Below are 26,753 nucleotides of genomic sequence, written 5' to 3'. Positions count from 1 at the left end.
CCACGAGGGACCTGCTGGCCTCCCGGGAGCCGCGGGCAGCCCCGGCTGCACCAGCACCACACGGCCGTGCTGCCATGGGCCCAGCGGCCACCGGCACCGTTTGCTTTGTGCCAGAACCCTTCCAGTCACCAGACCTTCACTGGGCTTTTTTTTTTTTAATTGTTTTCAAAACAGATTTCATGTGGTCCCAAAATGAGACCATGATTGTAAATTAAAGTGTAATTAGCCTTTACGCTTTTATATTCATTAACTCTTCTCTGTTAATGATGCAGAGGCTGGAGTACAAACCCAGCATTATGAAACCACATCCAGGAAATAAAATAGTGATTTAGATAATGGCCAGAATGTATTGCTACTTACACATAATTAAACAAATGCTCAATTTACACTTGGAAACATGAATGAATGTTGATTAACCCCAGCCCAACGACTCCGCTGGCGACGCGGGTAAGTGGCCGCGCTGCTGTCAGGGCAGGGCAGGGCAGGGCAGGGCTGGGCGCCCGCTGCCCCCGCGCATCTGCCTGGCCCAGCTGCTGCAGCACAGCCGGGCCCGCGGCCGCCCCAGCCGGGGCACGCGGTGGCTCCGGCGCTGCAGGGCAGTGCCAAAATCCACCCTGGCACAGCGGCTGTGTCCCTGCTGCTGCATGGCCGGGGCAAGCACCAGGGCTGCTGGGGTCAGAGCCAGCTCCTCGTGGGGAGCCGTGGGGCTGCCGCGGTGCCGCAGCGAGGAGCCATCGCCTCTGCTCTGCCCGAGCGGGGCCGCGGGTGGGCTCTGCCTCTGCTCCTGCACAGGCTTTGTCTCCCAGTCCCGTGAGCCTGCTGCCCTCCAAATGTGCCAGTTACTATGGAGACGTCGCCTCGTTAGCACAGGAGGAGCTTAACGAAGTCCACTTGTGCAGGATAACGTTATCTGCTGCTGCAGATCCGGACACAAGGGACACAGGCGGGGGCACGGGTGGGCTCCATCTCCTGCTCCTCGTGCCCACAGCCACTGCGAGCCCGGCTCCAGGCTCTGGGTGGCCACGAAGCGAGCCCAAGGAATGGACCTGGCCACACGGAGGGCTCGTGGCCCTGCCATAAGGAGCTGCAGGATCTGGAGATGGCTCTGGTGCCAAGCAGGGCTCACGCGGTGTTTCCTGACACAGCCAGCTGTGGGCACCGGGCCAGGGCAGGGCAGTGTCTGCTCCTGGGGCTCTTACCGGGGAGAGGGGCTGGCGGCAGCCCCGCAGCACAAAGCCACCTCCATCCCAGGCCTCCCTCAGCCCTCCGCGGGTGACAGGGCGGAGGCGGCGCCCAGGACGGGCGCTGGTGGAGACCTCTGCTCCCAGGGACGTGAGGTTCATGGATCGTTGACTCAACAGGCCATAATGGCTCCATCTATCGGGGTCAATACGGGCGCCTTTGACACATGATAGACAATAATTGCTCCTGCTTAGAGACTTTTTAGTTCATGGATCATTGACCTGATGGGCTGTAACAGCTCCAAAGGAGGCTGCGAACGCGCTGAACACCCCTGCGCTTAAAAGCCCTCAGGAAAGAGCCGCGGTGTGAAACCGTGGTGTGAAACCACAGCGCTGCCACGGAGCGGGCACCAAGGCCTGAGCAGGGCCGTGCGTTACGGGGTGATGGCCAGGGGCAGGGGCCAGGCCTTGGCCTCCACCAGGGCAAAGGCGCGGGCGCTGCTGGGGCAGGAGCTGGGCACTGAGCTCCTGGGACTCGGCCGTGTGGTGGCCACCAGCCCTCATGGCCCCACAGCCCTGGGCCAGGCACCAGCCCAGCTCCGGGCCAGGCAGCCCTCCTGCAGCGGGGCCGAGGGGGAGCAGCAGCAGCCAGGGGAGAGGCGTCCGCGGCCCCCAGCCCCAGCACCCCGCCGGGGCCATGGGACGCGCCTGGGGACGGGCTCCCCGCACGGGGCCCGGGGCTCCCCTCAGCGCTGGCAACTTGCAGGTATATGATTTAATGAAAGGCACAATAAGAAGTGAAACAATTAGAATTTCTGCCTCATTATCATGGTAATCTTATCAGTCGGATAATGAGGTATTAATGGAGATTTAATGTGCCTCTCATAACAGAATCCCTTGGAGAAAACACATAAGGAAATTGCTGTAAATCCACTTAATGATGGAAAGGTCCCCAAACGCCATATTCCAGAGGATGAAAAATGCCGGATGCAAATGAGAGAGAATCAAGGTCAGTAACGCTGCGGGGACCCAGCCGCGGCCGGGCGGCGGCACCGGGCGGCGGAGCCGGGCCCGCTGCTGGGCGCCCCGGGGCGGGGGGGACCGGGGCCGGGAACGGGAACGGGGCCGGGCCGGGCCTGCAGGGGCCCCGCGCGGCCGCCAGGGGGCGGGCGAGGGCCGGCGGCGGGGCCCGGGAGCGGCGGGGCAGGACCGGGGCCGGGGCCGGGGCCGGGGGGGGCGGTGCGGAAAGAGGAGGCCGGGTCAGGTAAAACTGCTCTCCTTTTAATCAGTTTCTTACAGAACAGTACATTAATAACCAGGTTAGAGACAAGATGGGTTCCTGCGTACAGAATTGTGCAAGCTCGTTAATGCCGGTTTGTAAAGGCTGCACCAGGTTGAAGGAGGGGAGGCAGTACAAAGCTTGTAGAGGTAAAGCACAACGCACAGGTACAGGACACGGCACTAACGCAGCAGAGATTAGTTCCAAGTAGTACAGGCTCAAGCAGGTTCCCAGCTGCTACCGAGCATCCTTCCCCCTCCTGGGCCGTGTCCCTGCGGTCACGCTGCCAGCCCCAGGCTGTGCAGTGGGCACAGCAGCACGGGCACGCTGCTCACACCCGGTTACACACACACACACACACACACACACACACAGACACAGACACACACACACGCTTCACTTGCTTGAAGCTTTGCGGCTGATCGGCTCTGCCTGCTCCTGCTGCTCCTTCGCTGCCCCAGCAGTCGTCCCCTACCCGCTACCTGTCCCCAGCGCGGCCGGGAGCTCTCAAACTGCTGCTGGAATTTTGCTTACAGAACACCGACGGTTCCCAGTGACACAAACCAACACTGTGCTCACCAGAAACCCACCTACAGGAAACGGGATCACGATAGTGGCTTTTTTTCCTGAAATTTATGGCAGTTACATTCAGCATTTGGTAATACAAGGTCTTTAAAACAAAAACCTTTAAACCTAAATGACAAATATTTCATACACATTCCAATTCTCCTTAAAGAGTGTCTAAAAAAAGCCTTCAAGAGAAAACTCCGTTAGGGTTAGGAGCAAAAAAGGAATCTCCTGGGGATGAAAGAACCAGCCCTTTTCTTTCACGCCTCTATCCCCCAGAAAAGGAAAACACCACCTCTGCAAAAATTAATGGGCGCAGTCATGCCATTGTTTAATTGGGCAGTTTCTCCACGCTAACACCCAGTGCTGAAGTCCATGACCAAACCCCAAGTCCATGAATGCAATCCACTTACTGCTAATGACCTCTCCCCAGCCCCCTTCCCTCGGGGTGTTCCGTTCATCCTTCAGTGGTTGAAGTAATTCTAACAGAAAGCACCAAGTTTACAGAAACGGGTGTACGTGGTTGGCTGGCACCTTTTGGCAACAGTTCTGTTACTTTTGGTCCTTTATGCACTCTTTTCACATTTACTATTGCACACCAAAAATCTAACAACATCACTTCCTATACACGTAATTTATCATTTTAAAACAAAATGTTATGGGACACCACGGGAAAATATTAAGATGACATTACAAGGTTTTTAATTCTTTGGAAAGCCTAATTCTCTAACTACACCTAGCAATACTATATAAAGGACTTTCAGAGCAGGTAAAAAAAAAAAAAAAAAAAAGCAAAGGACCATCTTACAATGAATACTCTCAGCTAATCTGGGGCTAACCGAAACACTTACTGGTTTAAAAATGTTTTTTAAAAAATTACTCCAGTTCATTTATTTTTCTACACAGAAAAGCAAATTAATAAAAATAATGAAGAAAATGGTTCTTGCCACTTCCATGAAGGAAAGCAAATCTGAAAGACCAGATGATGCTGATCAAACTCTGTTTGCCAAGCTTGCAAACGGGACGCAATGCACAGGGTAATCACCAGCTTAGGTGTCATTGTGCCATCTTTTAAACTAGCAAGATTTAGAACAAGACTGATTTAAGGATCAAATATTATCCTCAACTAAAACCCAAACTTCAGGACTAAAAGAACTTTCATACATTGGTCTTAACATCTCAGATATTCAAGTAATAATTACATATTGTAGGACACTTAAATATAAATAAATTTATATTGCTTTTAGATATGATCTGGCCATATCTTTTGCGAGGGCGTATTTGTGCTTCACTGCTGCGTGTCAGGGCTGTGCTTGCAATATTAAGTTACATGTTCAGCACCAAAAACCCATCAAGGCTAAATAACCAGAATGTTGCAGTGGTACACACACTGAGTTTCCATAGTAAGGCAGATCAGAGGAATTCATTTCTATTGAGTGTTGCTCCTCCACACAATCAAGTCTCTAATAAAGGAGAAAGACTATAAAAAAAAAGTTATCATTCCACTCTTTCACCTGTGATTAGCTTGGCAAAAATGCTATACTGAATTACATATAGAGCCCTAGAAAGTAAGTTTCTTTAATTATGCCTTGACAAGTAGCACAGCCAAATCAAGCACTTGATACTTTACATAAATTGTTCCAATTTCAGTTAACCAAGTGATTTTAAGTACTAGTTCCTTACAGGTTTTAATCATCAAAATGCATACACGCAAACACACACACACACAAAACCCAACAAAAAAGCAAAAGATCAACGACAGAAAAACATATTTTGTAAAGAATGTGAGAAAGATTTTGTTTCCTTTACCAGTCACAGACACCAAGTCTTAACACATCCCTCTGTCAGAAGTGCACTGAACACTCCAGGAAGAGCAAGGAATAATACTGACATGAAAAAATTAAATGCTTGCTGTCCTTTTTCAGTGTAATTCTAGCTAAAAAAGAACAGCAATTACTTATATACAGGTGACAACCACTGGCCATCACTCAGACCATTTCATTCATGAAAAATTTATGGGGTGTTGTGCATAAAAACGTTTTTGAATTCATAATTATCAGTTTAAGGGAAAGGTGGGGTGAGAAATCTATAAAACACCCTGACCTGATGCCATGATATGTTTCATAAAGAACAGTGTTATATTTTAAAATATTTTATATGAACAGTAAAACTTGCACTGCTGCATAGCAGACAACATGAAGAACATTTAGTAAAAACATTCACTGAAACCCCTGGCATATGTATTTAATGTCACTAATCAAAATATATATTACAGCCCAAGGTTTTGTTAAGGATCTCTGTTTGGGGTTTGTACAGTATACACAATATTTCAGAAAAAAATATTACAGTAAGGTAATATTACTCCTTTTTATATTAGACTTATCTATTGTAACTTACAGTCCCTCTCCTCTATATATTCAAACCTTTATAACACCCTAATGCCCTAGCCAAAAAGTGTTTAACTATCAGTTAAGCCCTATCTATTATAAATTCCAGTTTCAGAAATTTCAGTAATTACATTTTAATAAATAGTTTAGTTTGTTCTTTTTTAATCTTGAGATCTCTCCTTTTGAGAAAGTCCTTTCATTTACCAAAACACAGTACGTAACAACCTGTTAGAGGTCAGAGAGGCTTTTGCTTGTTTATTTAAAGGATAACGAGTCCAAAGATAATTGCAATGCATTAAATATAGTTATATAATATTTACATTGTCCTCTCAGATTTTAAATTTAGGTGAAATACAATTGGTAACTAATGTCACCTACTACAAACTTGCAGTGTGGCTGGTGTTTTATTAATAAAAGGTGTATTAAGCTAGAAAGTATACTAAGTGGTTGCCCTGATTCTTGTTTCAGTATTCCATTAGAAATGAAGTGAATTATTCACATGAATAAGAATTCAGGAAAAGGGGTGATGAAAAAAAACATGGAGACTTTTCTGCATATTTTAAGATTCCAAAATACCTGAAAACTGTGGTCCCTTTTACAGTGCCAGTATCTACAGGGGAGAAAAATGCAACCAAAAGAGAAGAGGAAAACCTGTTAAATTAATTTGATTAGTAAAGGTGTGTTTTAAAATGCCTCAATTCTGTACAATATTATATACAAAGAAAGTTTCTTCTTAGCTTTTGCAGCTGTTGTACATTCTTATAGACTCTTCTGCTAACAGTCTGCCCGTGTATGTGCTGTTTGAGTTACTTGCGATCATCAATAGTCTTAATGAATTCAACTGCTGCTGTGAACTGCATCCACCAGTAAGATTCTTCTCCAGATAAACAGTTGGCATAGAAACTGCTAATGTACTGAACAGTGGACAGCAAACAAGGTGGATTTGCCTGAGGGTTAAAGAAGAAAAAAGATTGTTTGTTTGTTTGCAAAGCTAAGATACATAGTAGAAGTACAATTCTACTTCTGCAGTGATCCTCACAAATAGGTACATGATTATTTAATACATCTGTAGGATAGCGACTGCTTATCCAGACCACCCCCTTTTCACAGCCTCAGAAAACATCTGACTTGGTGAAAGGAGCATTTTTCCAACAAGGAAAAACAACTGGCAGGCCAAGAGAAAGAACACAGGCATAATCTATAAAAGCCATCCCAGATTTCAACACATGGAATAGCCTGTTATTTCAGAATTTTATACATCACAGACCATCCTCCAAACCCTCATGCTTCAAAAAAAAAACGCAAGTCCGTACTAATGTGGATCTTGGCTGTTGAAGAGGACAACATTAAGCATGCAGATAACGAGGCTGATGGACACATCAAAAAACACCCAAAACAACAACTACAAAAAAGCACCATCACTCCAACAATGCCTGGCCCCAATTTCCTTGGTTCCAACTTGCAAAGTTTGCTTGGATTCGAAAACCATAACTGCGATCACATTTCTGTTGTTTCTACTTAAACATGCTGAATTAGTTTTTTTGTTTGTTTGTTTTTAAGTTTAGCATGCTCCCAGCTACCCAAGTGAATTATTTTTCTTCCTAATGTGTGCTTGCTTATTAAAAGAATTAATTGAAGTTTGTGATCTTTGCAGAAGAACTCACCTTTATGAGAACAAAGACCAGAACAGGAACAAAATCATCTGCCCCAGGTACTGAATCTTCATTTGCCAGACTAAGCAGGTTCATGATTGTTGAACACATTCGCAGGATACACTGTACTTTGTCTCGGGGGGTTTTGTAAGCGCTTATTGTGCGGATTTCAGACTGTGCAGATGGCCACGGTGCCTCCCGGAGATATACCTAGAAAAAAGAAACACATTGCCTGCTCTCATTTGTCCAAGCTGCTAATGTGCACCGCAGAGGATCTGAGGTACCACAGACTTGCAGGCGGAAGCAAGGCTCGAGACTAACAGGAAGCGCTAGGTCAAGATGGTTGCATTACACTCAGAACTAAGGCCGCTTCCTGCTGTATTATAATGAAAAACTACAAGGAGACAATGCTGTCTGTGCAATTAACATAATTAGCCTGTACTTATTACTAACTTCTCCAGTACACTATTTTGAAAGAAGGTAGAGCTGTATCTCACTGTCGTCCATATAAGCAGCTTTATGAATACTTGCCGTTTGGAGTCACACAGCCCAAGCACTGAATTAGGAAGGCTGCAAACATTCAGCCTCTCACAGACCTCTTAAGCCTACCAACCTGCTTTTAGTTACCCTATTAACCATGAAAAAATTGAAAATGCTGTGCAAATTCCCAGATGTGTCAAGGTTCTGTTAATGATGGCTAGTTCTGAAAGCTAACTTGATAGCTGCAAACCACAGCTACAGCCTATGAATCACATCAGAAATATAAAGGGTTGAAGGCTTGTCTTTTGAAGGGAACTATCAGAAAGTTACTGCATCTTAGTATTGGTGCAGTGCAGGATATTACAGCTGGCACAGACAGAAAAACAATGTTTCGAGGTGTAAAGCAAAACAATCCTCTCATCACAAACATAATCAAAACCCAAGAACCCCAATACACAAAGCAAAGGAAAGGAGAAGTTGTTACCTCAGGTATCTGAAGTGCTTTGTGGTTTGCAGTCACTACTTTAGATAGCCTTTGTATATGTTCATGAAGGACCCTAAAAACAAACACAAAAAATAAGAGTAAGAGGTAAGCAGCAGCCAGCCAGCAGTCCCCTGAGGTTTCCCACTAGTTTCAGGTTTGGTATACTGTAAGAAAGATCTTCAGGAATGTGCATCATGGTGGGCCCAGCTAAGGGGCATTAGGTCAGTAAGTGACACACAGGATTTTGCCATACAATCAAGTTCAACTATGCAGCCATGAAAGCATTCAAAAAACATGCTCTAAAAACCAGCAGAACACCTAAATGTATGGAAAGTGCTGTACTAAAACAGAAAATGGAAGGAGCAAGTCCTGAAGCAGATTTTAATCATTCTCAGCAAACACACTTGCAGAGCTCAAAGTCTGTATCTCGAGTCATTATACTTAACATTTTATTTCATTCTAGCTGTTTGCTGCAAACACGAACTTTTGCACGTGATACTAAAGTACTCCTTTGGTTTTGTACAAAATGTTCTAAAAGGAAACACAAGTGTGTATGGCATGACGGCCTTAAGACAATCAAGTTTGTCACATGAAGACTGCAGAGCTTCCTTCTGCACCAACTGCAAAAGAGAAGCCAGGTACTTCAAATTGCAGTAACTTACTGGTCACGCAGAATATCTCCATCCTGATTAGGGTAGAACGCAAGTTTGAAAATGCGATTCATCACACTGCGCTCTATAGCTAATTGCGCATCCTGAAGCTGTTCTTCACTGGCATTCTGCCATATGGCATCCTGAGCCATTGCCCCATATAAGAACTGAAGAAAATCTTCAACTTGGGCTGTTTTATCATCTGCTGCTGTAAGTTTCTGGAAATCTGATAAAAAGCAAAAAAAGTACATTCAGTTAAAGTTAAAACAAACAAACAAAAAATCATTATTTCCTAGATATTTTTCTGGAAAGAAGAGCTCAGAATACATTTCAGACTTCCCACTAGGCAACACTGGGGCTCTGTTTTGCCCACACCATGGTCAGGGAAATTCAGGCAAGAACACATGAATTAAGCAAAGGAATTAAAGGAAAAGCATATAGACCATATTTAGCAAAGCATACAGTCAAAATACTTGATAATGTATCAATCACTTCCTCTGCAGTACCAATTCTTGTGCTTTCTTTCTAGCCACCCACAGAGATAACACAGAACAATCATTAGAACTAGTTGGAATGAGTGCACACAAAGTTGTCAGGGAGAGGGAAAGATAAATAAATAAAATCAAGAAAACCCATGTGTACCATTTTCTACCCCTACCTTTATTAAGTATGCATAGTTGCAACATTCACATTTATCTACAAAATACAGAACAAGTGATGCAGCCAAGTTAATGCAGCGTGACCAAATCACTGGCCGTTCATCAGCATCATATTTATAGCATTCTGGATCAGAAGACAACTGCCACTCACATCTGCCAGCAGCCTAAATGCCACAGTTGCCAATTTCTCTTTTAGATCATCCAGAAATAGCTGCCTTCTTTCTGTCCAATGAAAGGGCTTAACTCCTTTTCTGGGTCACTGAATCTTGTTACCAGAATTTAATCCCAGTAGATATAAATTCTTATACTAATACTAGCCTATTCAGACATATTTAATATGCAGCACTATCTGCTCCAGGAGCAAGAACTGACTCCAAATTTCTTATGTGCTTCATTAAGTCAGGTATGTACATATATAACAGAAATAGTTTGTTCTAGGAGGCTCTGTTTAGAGAGTTGTCTTCCTGTGCCTATATTGCTTATGCTATGACATTTTTGTATCTTTGATTCATCTGAGTCAAATTACTACTATTCTCCACATCTTCTAAGATACAACCACAGGATCTGTACTGATAAATTAAGTTGCAGCATTTAGTTATCATTTCATAATTAGTCAGTTGATCTTAATTGCTTAACAGTGTTAATGCTTGGAGCAGATGCTAGATAATATGACTTAGCATAACTTAAGGCCAGGTGAGGTGAAATTACCTTCATTCTAGCCCACGAAAAACACAGGCAGTTACCACAATGTTAAATCACAGTAATCTGTACATTTGAGCCATTAATTCACTAGTTGAAATGAAGACTGTTTCAAGAATCTGCTCCTCAGATCAGAAACTGTACTTTAAAACGTTAACCCAAGACGGTGTGTAAATACAGAGTGAAGGAATATAAACAATCCAGAGTCTGTATTAATCTTACCTTGAATAAACTCCCTTATTTTCTTTTCTTTGCTCTCTAGCAGTAACCTCACGCATACTGTAGTGAAGTATCTGTTGGCCACTTCTTTATCTCGCAGAACTCTTTGCAGCAGCCTTTCCAAGTGTGCTTGTGTTGTTTGCAGACCTTGGCGACACCGAGTTAAATAAGCGATATATGGAGCTCTTTTCCTAAAAGAAGCGTTCTACATTAGATTCACAGAGAAGATAGAAAATAATAGCTTTATAAACTGTTGAGCTGTAGTGCAAGAATAATCTTCAACCTGTTGTTTTTAAAACAAAGATAACACCTGAATTAGGAAGTTCAGTCTTATTACAGACTTCTCTGCCTGAATTTACTGCCCTTGCAGCACTCCAGAACGCAAGACTAAAGCAAATTCTAAACTGCGTCACTTGTGTGTTAAGAACTGAACATTAGCCACAAACTGATTTAATTCAAGTTTATTTCTACCTGAACTGACTTAAGGTCCAAACTTTAAGCCATTCCCAGAAATAGGAGACAATTCCATCATTTTGTGGGAAAGCAGAAATATAATATCTGATTTGGTAAAGTACAATTTAAATCCAAACAGGTCTTTCCAATCTGTTAGTGAATAAGTATATGGACTCATAAAGCCACTAATAATGAGATACAGAACAAACCTATAGTCCTCTGCAATAGAGGCCAGCAGCTTTCGACAAGTCCTGTTATCAAAGCGGCTTACGCATCGCATTGTTTCTTGCAGCTGGGCCATCAAGTTCTTGTCTTGAAGGTTAATAGCTTCAGCTAGCTGAACTTTCAAGAAGCACACTATTTCATTATCTAACAAAGAAAAAAGAAAAATTACTAAGGAAAAGTATGTAGGCATAATGAAAATGGAACAATGCTCTTGAATATGGGAGACATGCAAGCAGCAGTTTAAACCAAAACTTCTGTACATGACGCAGTGAGTGTTAAAATTAAGTATTTCTGAACTTTCCAGATATCAAGGGAGAAGTTTTCATATCACTACTTTACTTACTATGTAGAATTAATTCTGAAATGTGAAGAGGACCAGACAAGGAGACAGATTGACCTGTCTGCAAATAAACCTACAACCTACAACCTGCAGTACAGGCGTCATTAGACAGCAGAAAAGGAGATGAATACAGTACAAAACATTTGAATGCATAAATAAAATTTACCTTCAGGGTCTGTGTGATCTGGTAGACCATTCCTTGTTGAATGTGTCAACATTGGAAAGGCAACAGAATCTGCTGAACAAAGAGCCAACCTCAATTTCTTCTTTGCATCCCTTAAAGAGGAAAAGCATTTTCTTAAAGTTGCTGCAAACACAGCTTCTTCATTAAGCAGTCTATGTTTTTTGGTTTTGTTGTTTTATTTTAAACTTATAAAGTGTTATTTAACGTAATTTGAATACACCTGTGTTGTCAAGACTTTTGAGTATCAGTTCTTTTGATACACCACCTAGAGCAGTTTCAAATGAATTTTTCCAAACAATGAATTGCTCTCTTCTCTCAAATTACAATATCCCTCACTACCTCAGTGGAAATAGAACAGTCTGAGATGCTCAAAACTAAAAGCACATAGAAATTTACAATTAAAGACGACACCCATATCCACACTGATATTTGTGGGAATCTATCACATGACTTCAGCTTTTAATTCTGCTTTGTGGTTAAGATTAAACTTGCAAATGTGTTTACCTATAGGAGAAAGCAGAACTTTGTGGCTGGGCTACTTGACTTGCAGAGTCTGGTAGATCATCTGCAGACATGTTTTGCAAAGCCTCATCACGTGGAGAGTCATGCACGCTCTCACCATCCCCTGTAGTCTCTATGAAAAGAAAAAGTTACGTGTGAGTGAAGGAGTCCAAAGAAGAACCTAGACTAATACTCTAGAAGAAATGAAGACAGCAAGTAAAATAACTTGTTCTGAATAAGTGGAAAACCTATATTGAAAAATACACAATCTACAAGTTACTAAAAAGAAATTGCAACAGTTTTCAAAGGCAACATACTTCTTTGGTATCCATTTGTTAATAGAACATCTCTTGCCAGTTTGCTTTTTTTAAACTGCCACCTCAATGGCAACATGGAAGAGCTGCCCTTGGGAATACTAACTTAATTCTCAGACAAACTACTCTACAGGTTATATGAGAAAATGTTCTTGTTCCAGAGCTCACATTGTTCAGCTGTTAGCATTAACATTTGTCTAGAACACTGAAGTGTTTTTTATCTTTAAGGAGGAAAAACTATGTCAGTGATGACTATAAAAGCCAGGTTCTCACCTCCACTGTCATAGTTTACTAAAGCTCCTTCACTGGGACTGGTTCGCTTAATTGCATTCCTGTATTTATCCAGAATATCTTCTGCAGCTTGCGCCTGTGCACTGAGCCTTGGGCTGGGATCATCTGAAAAGTCCAAAACAAAAGGATTTAACCTTATATTGCGACAACTGAAAGCAAAATACAAAAATTTTGACCCACACATCTGGGCTCTGCCTTTAGCCAAAACAAGTAGCTGCTTGTGTTGCATAAAACCACAATTCAAATACATTTATGGGGTCTGAAGCAAAAGCAGGAAAAAAAATAAAGTGCAATGAAAGCGAGCAAATAAAGCCAAATCCTTGGCGTATGTATACTGTATACACAAACAGTTCTTGCCTATTTGAAGACTTCTAGAAGTGACTAGGCAAATAGAAAACTCAAGACCCAGGTCCAAATTATGTTTAAATTTAGCACTTAAGAAATTATCCCAGGAATGTGTCTGCAGCTAGCCTTACAGCTCAGCTATGATAAGGACGTGCACTTTTTAATGGAGACCAAAAAAAAAAAAAAAAAAGAAAACCTGACTTGAGTCAATGTTCCAGTACTATACATATTGACAGAAGCATGACAATTTAAAATCAGTCTTCAAGGAAACAAGTCTTCATCCACTTTCTTACTCAGAAAGCCAGTTGTGAACATTAACTATAATAGCGCATTTCTTTCTGGTATTGGACACCTAATGGGCACTCTGGTATTTTAAATGGCATGTTATAAGCAAAAATTTCTATGATGATATTATTCACATACCTTGAAGCGTTGAATATCTGTCAGGCACCATGTCATCTTTGTCTTTTTCTTGTTTTTCTTTCTTTCTAAATGGAATAGGAGCTGAAAATGCAAGGTAGCTTATCAGGGACTATGCTGAAATCAAGTCCAGACTGAAGAAACTTTAAGGAAATGGCTAACGAGGAAGTTTGTCACAAAATATACATCATCAAAAGCCTTTCTGTGAGGTGGAGCTAAACTGTATTATCACCATATGCAGTAAGCTCTACCGTTAACAAAAATACTACCAAGAGCCAGGCAGAGCACCCTTTTTTTTTTTTTAAATAAAAAAAGCTTTGCCTTCCAGTACATTCTATGAAAATATTAGAAGTCATGTTGGTTTCCATTTCTATTTATTTTTAATTTGTACTTTAATTTAGCCAACAGTCGTAAATCAAATATTGGTTGTAATGGCAAGAATCTTTTCTGGCAACTCCTTCCCGTTATTAAGTCCAGGGGGAAGATGTAAAGACAGTACATTGTTAAACAGAAGACCAAATAAAGCAGTATTAAAACACTGATAGTTATTTACAGTCACACATTGATGCGTTGAGGATTATGTTATGAAACAATAAAAAATTCTATGGAAGTGAGTAAAGATAAAATAAAAAGGCATCATGTACTAAAGTACCAAAAGCAGACAGACATGATCCTACCTTTGGGCATGGCAGACACAAAACGTTTTCTCCACCATGGCTTGTTTCTGTCAGACTTCTCATCATCACTGTCTTTTCGCTCTTCAATCTGTAGAGGGATGGAATATGTATTTTAATATATTACCACATCACATGTAAAGACAGAATTGCTCCTCAACAGCTACAGGTTATGCTTTATCAACTGTAAAAACAGAACTACGGCAGAGTACAGAAAGCCAGAGCAGGTTGAGTTAGAAATACCCCTCCTGAGGACGACAGCCCAAGTACAACACAAATGCTGTGAAAAGAATTTATTTATTTTTAAATCAATTGCTTTCCAGGAAGCTGCAGCATTTTACATTTTAACAATATAACAGAACTATTTCTGAAGTCCTACCAAGTCAAGTAAAGCTTATCCAGTAAATTTAAGAGGAAACGTGTAGATTTAAGTCAATCTGAACGCCTGTAGTTTTAGTTTGCAAATCATATGCCAATTTTTAAGAAGTACCCACAATACATTGTAATTCCTTGGTTAAACACATTTACTAACAGCTTTCTGGCATGAGAAGCATAATTATAGTGGGCACACTAGGGAAAAAAAAACAAAAAACAAAACAGCAACACAAAATGATAAACAGGAACCTCACCTCTCCCCTAGAGGAGTCTTTACTGGGAGATGAAGATGATGACTGAGATGCAGCCACCAGAACAGCTGCCCCAGTGTTGGTGGTTGGCATTGGAAGTTCCCTCTCCTCGTTACCAGGACGTCTGTTCCACCCAGGATCACTCATAGGTCTCCGAACTGATGACACTATATCTGAACTCCTGCTGCGGACTAGCCTTTCTGGGTAAGAATGCCTCTGCTTGAATGCTTCTAGATCAGTTGGAATTAAAGCGTGAGACCCAAAGTTTGGCAATCGGGCCTCATTACCTCCCATAGCTCCTTCCAAAATCGGTGGATCTGGTGGTGGGTGAGATGGTCTTGCATAGTGTACTTTAGGCCTTACTACAGCTGATACACCTGAGGTAATAAACATAAAAGAAGCCACATACATTTCTGTTAGTATCAGCTAATTTGGATGAATATTAACATAGAAGTATTGAATGGCAATTTTTATTAACAGAGTTTATTCTTTACCACTTACCCTCATTTGATGACAGAGGGTCAAACAATGCAAGCAAAGAATCTGTCTGAGAAGGAGGAGATGTCAACTGACTAGCTCCTGAAACGCAGGTTAAAAAGAAGTTAGCATTGTTCAAAGAACCACCTACACATAAGGGACATTGAGAAAACAATCTTCAGTAACAGTTCACAGGACTTATATTCTAAAAAATTATTAAAGGTATTCTGATATGGAAAGATTCCCATCTAATGTGCCAAAATGATCAAAGAGCTGCATCACAAAAATCGGGAAAATCTTGAGGAGACCAATTCCAAAGTGCAAGAAAACTATCAATGCAATCAAACAGAATTAGCAAAAGGCAATCTTAGATTGAAGGATGAAGCTCTAGTGCTATAAAATACTGGCATCTCTTTGCCAAACAAATACAGTGCTAGAAATAAAGAAAACACCAAACTTCTCAGCCACTAGATCTTTGAAATAGGGGAAAAAAACAGAAGAGAAGGAGTATTATTGCACTCTGAGCTTCTATAGTGCTCCTACTACACCATAAAAATTTGGGGATTCTCAATATCCATTATAAATACATCACTTTTACTAACATGGTGAGACCTCAGTTATCAGAGTTCTTACTTCTCATTTACAGGTATCTTACTTACCATGGGCTGTTTCATCCATGTCAGGACTTGTCACAGAATCTTTTCCCCCAAAGTCAGAGCTACATTCAGACCTGAGATCCTCAATCTTATTAGGAATATCTTCAGATGTTGCACTAATACCTTACATATAACAAAAGAAGCACCTTAAATACATTTCCAGACAAAAAGGAAGCAAAATCCCGAAGCTGTTAATATGTTTGGTCAACAATGCAATAATCAAGTCATAACTGACAGTAGCACATAAAAACATTCATAATTTCCATAATTGTAAAATAAGATTTTATGTTTCTGCTTTACGTATTCAATGGTTTTAACATACTCATGAATACTCTTTGAAAACATACATTAGAAAGATGTTTCACTCTGCTAAACACGTTGTGGAAAACTAGAAACTCAAGTACATGTATGCTGATTTACTTAAAGTTATGATAACAAACTGAATACAAGAAAGTTAGGAGTTTCCTCTAAATCATTGCTCCACTACTAACCATTGCTACGGTTCCACGCAGTATTCTATGCATTGCTACTTTTTTTCTTTTTAATTTTGTAAGTTAAATAAAGAATTACAGCTTTGAAAATCCCAGAATGAGTACAAAAAGTTATACATAATTTTTTTCTTATGAAACTAAAGCAAACACAGCAGAGCAGATGCTGACTATGTTCTAATATACCAGTGTGTTTTCAGATGCAATTAAACACACCTGATACAACGCTGAGGCCTGGTGTACTGGGTCGAGAGCTGACCTCCCTTACATCCGTGTCATCAGACGTGCTACCCAGCCCAGAACAGCTTTCCAGTTCTTGCAGTCTTTCTTCCTGTTTTAGGTCCGGGGCCTCTACAACAGGAGACAACACAGAGAAGAGAGAAAAAGCATCACTACTCAATGCCAGACTCCCTTAAAATTCATATACAAAAAGAAGACTGTGCGGCTTGATTTGGAATATTATTTTTTAAGCTAATTGAACCACTTCAGCGAGTCTTCTCCCTACACAGAAGGCAGGACTCTGCCCAGAAAGCAATGCCCTATTTGCACAGGCATTTTGACAAGTTCTTATCCATTTAGGTATTGTATTACTTTGAGACAGCGGTATACAGCCAAAACAACCAAAGTAAATTGTGATCAAATACAGCACTACTAAACATCACTATAAAAAAGAGCAAACAATTTTGCTTTGCATTGCCTTCTCTCCTCTTTCAGCCCTTAAGAATTTCTTAAGTAACAGTAAGTCTCTTACAATGCTTTTTATCTTCTCTCTGCCTAGGAATAATACATCCTTCTAGAAGTACTCACAAATATTAACCTAAGCTTACAACAGGAGTTCCTTGAGGAAGCATAGGAAGAGGCTGGTGCTTTGAATTATATGCCTCTGGTTCACACTAAAGTAATAAATACAAACTACATAATTCTGACCTGAGTCACTTGGTAATACTTCCACACTCCAGGCCTCACTTGTGGTTTCTGATATGGTCGAACCTGTGCAAGGATCAAGCAACACAGATCCTGAACCTGGTAAACACAGCAAGCTGCCTAGCATGTTCTCTGCAGCTGCACCTGCAAAAGTAAAGCAGAAATGTGTTAACTAGATACATACTTTCTGAAGATGAGTCTAACACAACATGTTCTTATTTTTCTCTTTTAAGTGTCCTTAATAAACTGATAACGAAAGACAATGTTATAAAGATAAAAATTGGCAACCAAACACAGTACGAGTCATGCACACAAAATCCTCCTACAGAGCAGCTCCACTTTAACCAATGAAAACACCTATTTAGAAAGAGAGGAGAAGGGTTCTGGAGCTTTACCATTTCACAGCAAGCATGAAGCATTTTAACATACCGGATGCATGACTGAGTTACCTGCAATTTCTTGCAAATGGTCTTCATCAATATTTGGATCAAAGTCGCTACCCAAGACATCTGTACTCCAAGTTTCGCTCACAGTTTCTGATATATCTCTGTCATCAGTCAACCCCATCATATCACGGATTTCAAATTTGCGGAGCTTGTCATCAAGATTATCCTGAGTTGTGGCTATATAAAAATAAAAAGTTCTGAATTTTTTGAAAGGCTTCTCTGATTACTTCTAATTGAAAATCTGTAAGAGCACATTAAAGGGGATTAAAAAACAAAACAAAACAAAAAAAATAATTCTGTCACATAAAATAGTGTTTAAAAGTAACGCCTGTAAAGCAGTATTATACAATTCAAGAGATGCTCCCTGAAAGCAATATTTAAGTACATCTGAGATGCAAGAAGAATCTTAAACAACATGGTGACCTATCAACCCAACAGACAGATAAAGTAATGGATAAAACTTAACACATTATCAAGAAACTTATACAATTCCAATAAAAAGCTTAACACAGTATTGTTGAAGCTGGAAGGGACCTCCAGAGATCATTCAAGTCCAACCCCCCTGTTCAAAACATGGTCAATTACAACAGGTTGCTCATGGTCATGTTTTGAAAATCTACAAGGTTGGAGGCTCAAAAACCTCTCTGGGCAACCTGTTCCAGTTTTTCATGTATGTATGTTAAACAGAAAGCTATTCAGCTGCTTTAAGACTACTCCAATCTAGACCACCTTATTCCCTTGAAGGAAAAGTAAGTATCAAGCAAAACTTTACAAGCAGTTTCCTACAAACTACTTATGTCTCAAAATTCCATGCAATTTTATTTTCAACCTTTGCTTTAGCATCTACAGCACCTCAGGCACTTGTTTCAGAGAATTTGCACCTGCCTTGTTCATGCTCTAACAGCTGCAGAGCTTCAACACCATTGCTCCCAGAGGGGCCCGCACCAAGCTCTGATACAGACTCTCCCTCTAAATCCAAAGATGACACAGAGTTGGAGCGATTCGAAGGACCTGTGAAAACACATTTTACCATAAATCTAATTTGAGTAACAGTTTCCAAATACACAGGATTAACAATCCTGGACACAATTAGCAACAATGATCAAGAAAAATTAAGTACAATACAAAATACTGAACTGATTAACAAAGTGTTTTGCTACTCTTGATCTCTACTCCATAGATCCTTAATCTGCACCATGATTTATACTTCACATGTATCAAGGACCACACTGACAATCATAACCTACAAAGAGATTACCAGAGATCTAGAATCTCACTATTACCATACTTCAACTAAGAGCCAATAAAGCCTTTGTCATTAATTTAATTATTGTTTATTTGAAAAGAAAGAGAGCAAGAATTACATTACAGAAGTTATAAAAAAATAAAGCACACTAAATAATTTGTACAGACCTCTTCGATACCACTGATAAACTTCTGCTTTGTTGTGTCTGAGGTTAACATAAAGGAGTTGTCCTGAGTCCAGAAACCATTCTGAGATATGTAATAGTTTATTAGAACATGATGGAAAAAAAAAGTCTGAGAACTCTAAGTTTAGAGGAAAGTTAGATTATTTTTAATAATTAGTTGTGCACTTAATTTAAAAAACAAACAAAAACCAACAACAAAAACACCCTTTTCTTCTTCTAAATACACTTACTGTTTTTGGTCATAATTCTCAGACTAAGTTATGCCTTTCCAGGTCAAAGTTCTGTTCCAGACTTTTTTCTTTGAATGGCTAACAGAAAAGACAAGCTCCTAGCTTGATCTTTAAAACAGTAGAGATGACATGCTATATTTAACAGAAGTTCCTTTTACAGAGAAGGGGAAAAAAAGTGACAAAACTTCTTCAAGACTTAAGTAACCCTTCACCTTCAGATATTCCTTCCAGATTATCACTGCAGAGGGAAAAGCGCAAGGTTTTATCAGGTTTACCATGGAGTTTGTTTTCATCAACAGGGACATCTCCTTGTCCGCCATCTGCAAGCTGCATGTTTAAGACCTAGAGAGTTGGGGGGAAACAAACAAGACATCCTTAACATAATCTATTTTTCAGGTAATTACACAGTGAACAAAATATTGTACATGCTTTTTGCACTTACAATCAAGCTCCTAACATTCCATTTGAAAAAACACGTTTATCTCCAAAATTAGAGCCTGGAGGGAATGTAAGGTAACCAAGACATGAACATAAGGCAAACCCTGGTAATAACAGGCCCACCAGCTCCTCCTTACTCCGTCAGTCTGATGTAATATGGAAACTGATGGTTACACAAGGCTGCAGAAGGAGATAATCCCAACTAGCAAGCAAAGCAGTGAAGATGAAAGCAGAATGCTGTTCTACGCCTGCTGAAAGAACAGGCTAGAAAACCAGCCTTAACCTAAGTGACATATTTTGAAGGCATTCATGGCAACATGACCACAGCTCCACCCTCACAAGAAGCTGGGCTTGTGTGATTCAACTCTGAGCTGCCAAAAACATCAGGATCAGCGTTCCTGTGCTGTTATTCACATACGTCACTTGATGCAGAGGACAAAGCACACAGGGAGGTAATAGAATTAATTTATTCAGGCTCAGAAGAAACAGACCCAGTTTGTTAAGCATGTTAGATGACAAAGCCTCTTCATAAAACTGCCAGCTTCATTTTTCCTGCGTTAACATACTGTTTTTCACAACTCGCAGATATGCTAAGGGAGGAGAAAAAACTTCTAACGTGTGGAAATTTGAAAGCTAAAATACCCAAGTTCAGTAACACAAACAAACAAGTGAAGATTTTAATCAGTGTTTTGAACATATTATCTGAATTTAAGCATCACAACTTCATTGTTCTACTATTAAAGAACACAGAAGCTGTATTTTACAAAATATCTAAGCTGTAATAGATTTTGCATACCTCATTTTCTGACATCATTCCTGGAGTAATCTGTGGACCTGTTCCCAAAGAAATCACCAGCACTTCTTCCGGCTGAACTTCTGGGATAGTCTCCTGCGAGGATCCTTCGTGATCCCCATGCTGATCCATTAGAATATTTGATCTACTTCTGCTACGAGTTGCTAAGAAAGTGTTTTGAAATATCAACATTAGAAAGCTGTTCCTTGTTTAGGGAGAAAAAGACAATGCAATGGAAATACAGAACTGCAAAGTTTTGAATTAATAATATGCATACTCATACATTTATAAAATGCCAAGTCTTAATAGAATTTGAGAGATGGAACCAGTGTTTAACATTGAGTACTGAACTGTGAAAAAGGACACAACATAAAAATTGAGAGAAACATCCTGTTTGTTTGTCACATCTTGTTTGCCTGCACAATTTTTACACCAAAGATTAGCACAAATTTCAGTAACTTTAAAGGGTCCAGAGTTTTGGCACGTGAAATCAAAAATGCAACCAAGTAGTAACAGTGAATTTCATGGGGTGGTAGCTGCAGAGGAGCTCCCCAGCTATATACACTTGGAAGTGGGAATATGATGTCTGCATTCATTTTGTAAAAAAGTCTACTCCATCCATATAATTCAAAGGAATTGAGGAAGATACTTATGTTTTAAATATTTTAAGAACCACATGCTATTTCTTCCCTCTTTAACTAGTAGTCATACATGCCCACACAACCTAGAAAAAAACATCTGTCCTTAGAAGAGACTGCCACTGGTCTAGTAGATAGGAAAAGTTTAAAAAGCACCCAAAAAGAAACAAAAAGATCTCTTGAAAAATAGATTCTGCATTTGTAGAATTGTGTGTTCCAATCACAGGAAGACCCTTAATAAATTAGTTGAGAACATTTTGTTAGGCATTGGAATGGGCTTTCCAGGGAAGTGGTTGAGTCACCATCCCTGGAGGTCTTTAAAAGACGTTTAGATGTAGAGCTTGGTGATATGGTTTAGTGGAGGACTGGTTAGTGTTAGGTCAGAGGTTGGACTAGGTGATCTAGGAGGTCTCTTCCAACATAGACGGTTCTGTGATTCTGTGTGATTAGGAAGGCTTTTACCTACAAAAAAGGTCTAGGTTTCTGTGGCTTAAAAATGATGTTTAATTAATTTGCATTTTAAGAGGAAAAACTTCTAAGTAGAGAAAATTTATTCTAGCAGGTGTCTCAAATGCAGATCCACAAAATCAACATCAGGTATTTTATTCGGATTATTTGGTGACTCTTTATTAGTCCTTTCAAGTAGCCTTATTTTCATGTTTGACACTGTGGAAGGAAAAACACCCACAGGGAATTAACATTGCTAAGTATGGCAGCATGACACCAGTTAATTTTTATTTGGTCCAAGGAAAACAAGGCAAGTGTGCAGAACTAACAGCCAAATTTTGATTTTAAAATCATCCACAAATACACATACGGTATTCTTAAAAACTACACGTACATAAAGAATGAGTTTCATAGAGAAATCAATTAAGAAATCTGAAAAAGAACTTATTTCCAAAGTAAACCAAAAGCATGCTTAAGTATGACAGTTGTGTTATAAATAAGTTTCACAGAAAAGAACAGAAAGAGGGCATTACCCACCAAAAGGGGTTACTAGAGTTATATGAGCTGAAAGATTGGTGGCAGAAGTATCCCAGGCAGTAATGGCTGCCAATTGCTGTCCTGGATTTCGAAAGCATTAAAGTAAAACAAAAGAAATCAAAACTTTGAGTAACAAAACTATTTTATATCATAAAATAAATCCTGTTGTGCCACTACTCTATAGGCCTAAGACCAGAACCATTCAGCAGCAGAGTTAAAACAACATGGGATAGGTTTGTTTTGGGGTTTGTTTTTCTGTGCCACTTATCTGTCTGTATATATTTTGACCCTGCTAAAAACAAACACCAAATGTCTCAAATGAACAGAAATATCCCATTTGGTCATATCCACATAAATACACACTGACGAAGACTACCACACCTCTTATTTTAAGAAAAAATATTATTAAAATAGAAAAGTTAAAGATTCAGAAAACCTATTCAAAAACAGGAAGAAAAAAAAATTGCATTACAGTATCTTAACTACTGAAACTAGATTGGGCAAATAATGGAGAATGAAGAGATACTCTGTTCTCAACACATACTCAAAGTTCTACTCTTTTTCTTCCTCCTCTACACTTGCTCCCTTCTACGATACAATCACTTTAAACTTAGTCTGCCCCACTAATTAAATGTCATAGCTTCCCTCTTACCACTTTCCTAAGCAATCTTCCCTCCTAGATCTGCTTTCCATCTTCAAACTTTCCCCTTACTATCCTTGCACTAGCCTAACAACTACTCCAGCATTCTTCTCCAGTTCAGTCCAGAGTGGGGAAGCTCACGACACTCACATCAGAAAGTAATAAAGATGCCTGGCTATCTATGCAAAAGAAAATTCTCTATCATCTACAGACTAAAAAGTAGGACCAGAAAGAGTAGCCAAAGAATAATCCTAAGAAAATTATTAAAAAAAAAAGGTAAAGGAAATATATCACAGTATCAGAAATCATGCAGAAAGTCTGTTTGCTGTCCTTACCTATTGGTAAGCGATTTTTTTTGTTAGCTGGAGTGGTTGCAGGAGAGAGCTGTGGGGTATTGTACGGAGTCATTTCAAGGCTGCTGCTTTTCCCTGGTTTGTTCTGGGGCAAGTTTGCTAACAAGTTTTCCAGAGCCATCCGATCTTCCTTAAGTTGATCACTTGACATCACATTCCGCATAAAACCAACCTACAAGTTTAGAAGTAGCGTGGGTAAGAATTTCAGTGTGAATTATCAGCCCTGTTTATCCAGTCTGTAAACACAGGGGTGCGAGTTTATATTAATTCTATTTAGGAACTTAAGATATTACCAGACTCGTCAGCTGGCTGTATGTCATGTAAACCACTGTTCTACTCAGCCCCTCCAGAAGATTAACTGAAGACATTGGAGGAGTTTCAACTGCACGCCCATCAATAACTACATCCAGGAAAGCAGCAACACAGCTCTGCAAGGGAAGAAGTTTTGAAATGAAAGACCATTTACCAGTGGTTGAAAAGAACGTAAGTTATGACAAGAGCTAAATAGTTTACATAATAACATTAAGTTTTGCTTCCTACTTTTAACGTCTTGGGATAAAAATACCATGCATTATTAAACCCACTGAAAGGCAGGTAAGGAAAGTTTTAGTACTTCCTGCAATCCTTCTCTGCATTCAAAAGTGCTACTTAAGTGTTCTTACAGTTTTTGAAGTGTTTCATTGCAGAGCAGCAGTTTCAGATCATAAATACGAATTAAACTGTTTATGGCAAAGAAGCTGCCCTTTCCTAAAGGATCTGCTGAGCACAGATTAAAAGTGAAACAAGGAAGCATCGCACAGTATCACTTTCTAATCTGACTGAACATTACCTGTACAATGAATGTGTAACTTCACATGATGACTGAAGAGCATTTTTAATTAACCAAGTTACACAAGCAAATTAAGTGTATGGTTTTTGTTTGTTTGTTTTTAATATATGACAGTACATCAAAAATCATTAGTTTTGTTGTTCTGATGAAGCTAATTGCTATGGAGGAGTCATACTAACACATGAAAAGGCAAACAAAAAAGCAAAACAAAAACGGAACAGAAGTTCCTTGTGCTAACAAATTACTTTTTAAACACTAGATTTCATACAAAAGTTGTCTGCAGATCTGTTTTCTTTCGCATCAGTAAAAAACTGACAGTAATTCAGCATTTCAGTTTAAAAGGTAACTTGCTTTAATTTCTTTTCTGTATTTTCTTTTAAGAAGTATGATTTCAAAGTAGAAGTCAGAATCCCTGAGCCTTAATTCTAGTACTCAAGATTTTGTTCCCAGCTCTGTGCAGCATTTAATCTGCTTTTCAGAACATGGAAATCCTAAGTTAACTGCTTAGCAAGTGCTTTGCAATGTCAGAAAAAAGAGGCTGCAGAAGGATGAAGTATACACAGGAGAGTCTTGGTTTTTTGAAGTCTGGACTCTTACTTTGTCAAATTTAGCAAGGTTGTTCTTCATACGTGGATCCCCCTCTTCAGAACCAGTCATTGCCAATTGCTGCAGAAGTCTCCCAACCTGAAATGAGAAAAACTATGAGGAATAAGTATTGCAAAACATCATCACAATGAACCCTATTACAAAAATTAGTTAAGGCAACTCCTCCGTTCTACGTTCATTTTAATGTAACACTAGAAATACTTTTGGTTGATTGGATAGTTTTGTGTTTGCTTTTAGGGCAAAAAAAATGCAAGCATATAAAAAAAAAAAAAAAGCAGCTGTTGCATTTAATAAGAAAATCTGCATGCATGGTATGCCATGAGTATCCATACTTCCTTCGCAAGAACAAAGCATGTTTGTTTTTACAACATGACCTAGATTCAACTCTCAATTCCGATTATCTCAAAGCTAGAGATTTTAAAAGGCTGTAGGTACTTTACTAAGTGTAAGTGGGGAGAAAAACAAAACAGGGAAAAGTCTAACTCTTGATCAGAGAATATACTCCTTATTAATCACCAACTACAACCTACTCTCAGTTTTAAAGAGCCAATTGCAATCTGCTGCAACAGGCAAGCAGCGGCACTGGACGGGACTAACAACGTATCTGAAAACCAATGCAAGGCCCTGGCAGTAACAGTGTCGTGAGTAAACTTCACTGGAATGATTTTCTGTGGGGATCACCGTCCACTTCACAGACATTTAAAAATAGGTTTTGTTACTTGTGTGGGGCATATCCTCAGCCAAATGAGACTCACTTAATGCCCGCAGCCCACACCTCTATACACTAGTATTAAATTGTCCAAGTATTCACACAGACAAAAATTTGCCGTGAGGGCTGGGGAATACTCTAATAAAAGAGTAGACAGCTACACAGTTACATAGTGGTCACTACTGCTTGACAAGAGGTTTTTTTGTCAGAAAAATATTTAATTACTTTGTTAAATACCTGGCATAATACTTAACGTTAGAAAGAAGAGCACCGTGTTCGTTTACATATATTCCAGAATTCATCTTACAGCCACATTTACACTTTATAAAAGCTATTATGAAGAATGGAAGCTAAGTACATTTGCAACTCTTGTAAGAGAGAAAGGAATACATCCTATAACATTTTAAAAGCAAATATTTTAAGCAAACAAGCAGATAAACTTTAGAACATGCCTTCTCAGCAATGACAAATATTGTATTAGCATTTGTCTTGTAGATCGGAGGTAGAGCACTCTACCTTTAACACAGTACCCCCCTGTTGCAGTAGAGAAAAAAAGGCCAAGGACATTTCTTTCAGATTTTTTTTTTTAATATTAGCTTAAAAGGAGTCATACCTGCATCAGATTAAATCTTGCCACCTCGTTTATGGGAGCATCAGAAATTATCCCGTACTGCTCTGGGTTAACAATCGCAGGACAGATGAAGCATGCTAGCAGGAGATCTGTGCACATTGCTCTGACCTCTCCGACCTCCAGCCTGTCTACACATGAGAGTGTTTTGTACATTTGTGACACGATCCATCGCAAGCTGTGTGGAAAACAGTACGTGTTTTGTTTGAGATAGCCTATGAATTTGTTCACCAAGGTCACCAGTTTGGCCTCATTGGAGTCGACCATCTCTTGAACTCTTTGCTTGAACTTTTCTGTGCCTTTCTCTCCAAACAACTTTTCCTGTTGTACTGGAGAGAATCTCTCAATTAATTTGTTTGGATCAGTTTCCAGGTGGTCTTCATCTTCAACCAGAAGCTGCATGATTGGCTCGTGTAAAGTTGCAGTAAGAAAAAGTTTTGCAGAAAAAAGTCCTTCAGAAAAAAGTTTGAATAAGATGCTGAATGCACAAGTACCTCGTCTCAACAGCCGCCTGGGGTTGTCACTTTCCTTAAGTTCAAATTCGATCAAGTAGCGAAGGACCTGGAGGAGGTAGCTCTCATCCTCCGGCATGATGCAGTTGCCATAAATGGAGGTGAAGACTGTGTGGATGACGCCCTGCGTGTTGTCCTGGTTGAGCTTCTCTCCAGCAACCAGACAGGATGCAATAAGCCTAGGGTTTTCTCTCAGTCTGTTTAGGAATTCTCCATAAGCAGTCTCCTGAAATCCCAACTGCTTGTATCCATCCACAAACTGCGTGTCCTCCAGGATTTTTGCATGCTGACAGCATTCAGCAGGAGAAGCCTCAGCACTTTAAAGAAAAACACAGAGACAGT

At 40.0% G+C, this 26,753-nt stretch overlaps 1 protein-coding gene and 1 long non-coding RNA gene across 9 annotated transcripts in view; one reads left to right on the top strand and one right to left on the bottom strand.

Moving 5' to 3' along the window:
• Positions 1-2,441: 2,441 nt before the first annotated feature.
• GAPVD1 (GTPase activating protein and VPS9 domains 1) overlaps positions 2,442-26,753 on the bottom strand; it is a 28,596-nt gene continuing 4,284 nt past the window's right edge. For 3 of the 7 annotated variants that reach the window (XM_068656445.1, XM_068656447.1, XM_068656448.1), the window contains 25 exons: positions 25,885-26,728; positions 24,554-24,640; positions 23,421-23,555; positions 23,110-23,299; positions 20,516-20,676; positions 19,494-19,623; positions 19,035-19,115; positions 18,507-18,632; positions 17,625-17,798; positions 17,179-17,319; positions 16,468-16,602; positions 15,767-15,886; positions 15,132-15,209; positions 14,634-15,007; positions 14,008-14,095; positions 13,334-13,414; positions 12,548-12,670; positions 11,964-12,093; positions 11,442-11,551; positions 10,920-11,079; positions 10,261-10,448; positions 8,693-8,906; positions 8,031-8,103; positions 7,079-7,276; positions 2,442-6,361 (listed from right to left, as the gene is read on the bottom strand). In XM_068656445.1, the coding sequence (XP_068512546.1) occupies positions 6,221-6,361; positions 7,079-7,276; positions 8,031-8,103; positions 8,693-8,906; positions 10,261-10,448; positions 10,920-11,079; positions 11,442-11,551; positions 11,964-12,093; positions 12,548-12,670; positions 13,334-13,414; positions 14,008-14,095; positions 14,634-15,007; positions 15,132-15,209; positions 15,767-15,886; positions 16,468-16,602; positions 17,179-17,319; positions 17,625-17,798; positions 18,507-18,632; positions 19,035-19,115; positions 19,494-19,623; positions 20,516-20,676; positions 23,110-23,299; positions 23,421-23,555; positions 24,554-24,640; positions 25,885-26,728 (4,282 nt within the window). In that variant the 3' untranslated portion in view covers positions 2,442-6,220. Of the gene's footprint in view, positions 6,362-7,078; positions 7,277-8,030; positions 8,104-8,692; positions 8,907-10,260; positions 10,449-10,919; positions 11,080-11,441; positions 11,552-11,963; positions 12,094-12,547; positions 12,671-13,333; positions 13,415-14,007; positions 14,096-14,633; positions 15,008-15,131; positions 15,210-15,766; positions 15,887-16,467; positions 16,603-17,178; positions 17,320-17,624; positions 17,799-18,506; positions 18,633-19,034; positions 19,116-19,493; positions 19,624-20,515; positions 20,677-22,134; positions 22,216-23,109; positions 23,300-23,420; positions 23,556-24,553; positions 24,641-25,884; positions 26,729-26,753 lie in introns of all 7 variants that reach the window. The other 4 variants (XM_068656452.1, XM_068656449.1, XM_068656450.1 and 1 more) reach the window with 4 other exon arrangements.
• On the top strand, positions 9,609-17,185 carry LOC137842457 (uncharacterized). Of its 2 annotated transcripts, none has more exons than XR_011089072.1 (3): positions 9,609-9,742; positions 14,645-14,834; positions 16,441-16,572. It is a non-coding gene; the product is annotated as an uncharacterized lncRNA (long non-coding RNA). The 2 variants fall into 2 exon arrangements; XR_011089073.1 differs by lacking the exon at positions 16,441-16,572 and adding an exon at positions 16,592-17,185 and having other exon boundaries at positions 9,610-9,742.

Source organism: Anas acuta, chromosome 20 (genome assembly GCF_963932015.1).
Source record: "Anas acuta chromosome 20, bAnaAcu1.1, whole genome shotgun sequence".
Classification (NCBI taxonomy): Eukaryota; Metazoa; Chordata; class Aves; order Anseriformes; family Anatidae; genus Anas; species Anas acuta.
This window is presented reverse-complemented; position numbering and strand designations above follow the sequence as displayed.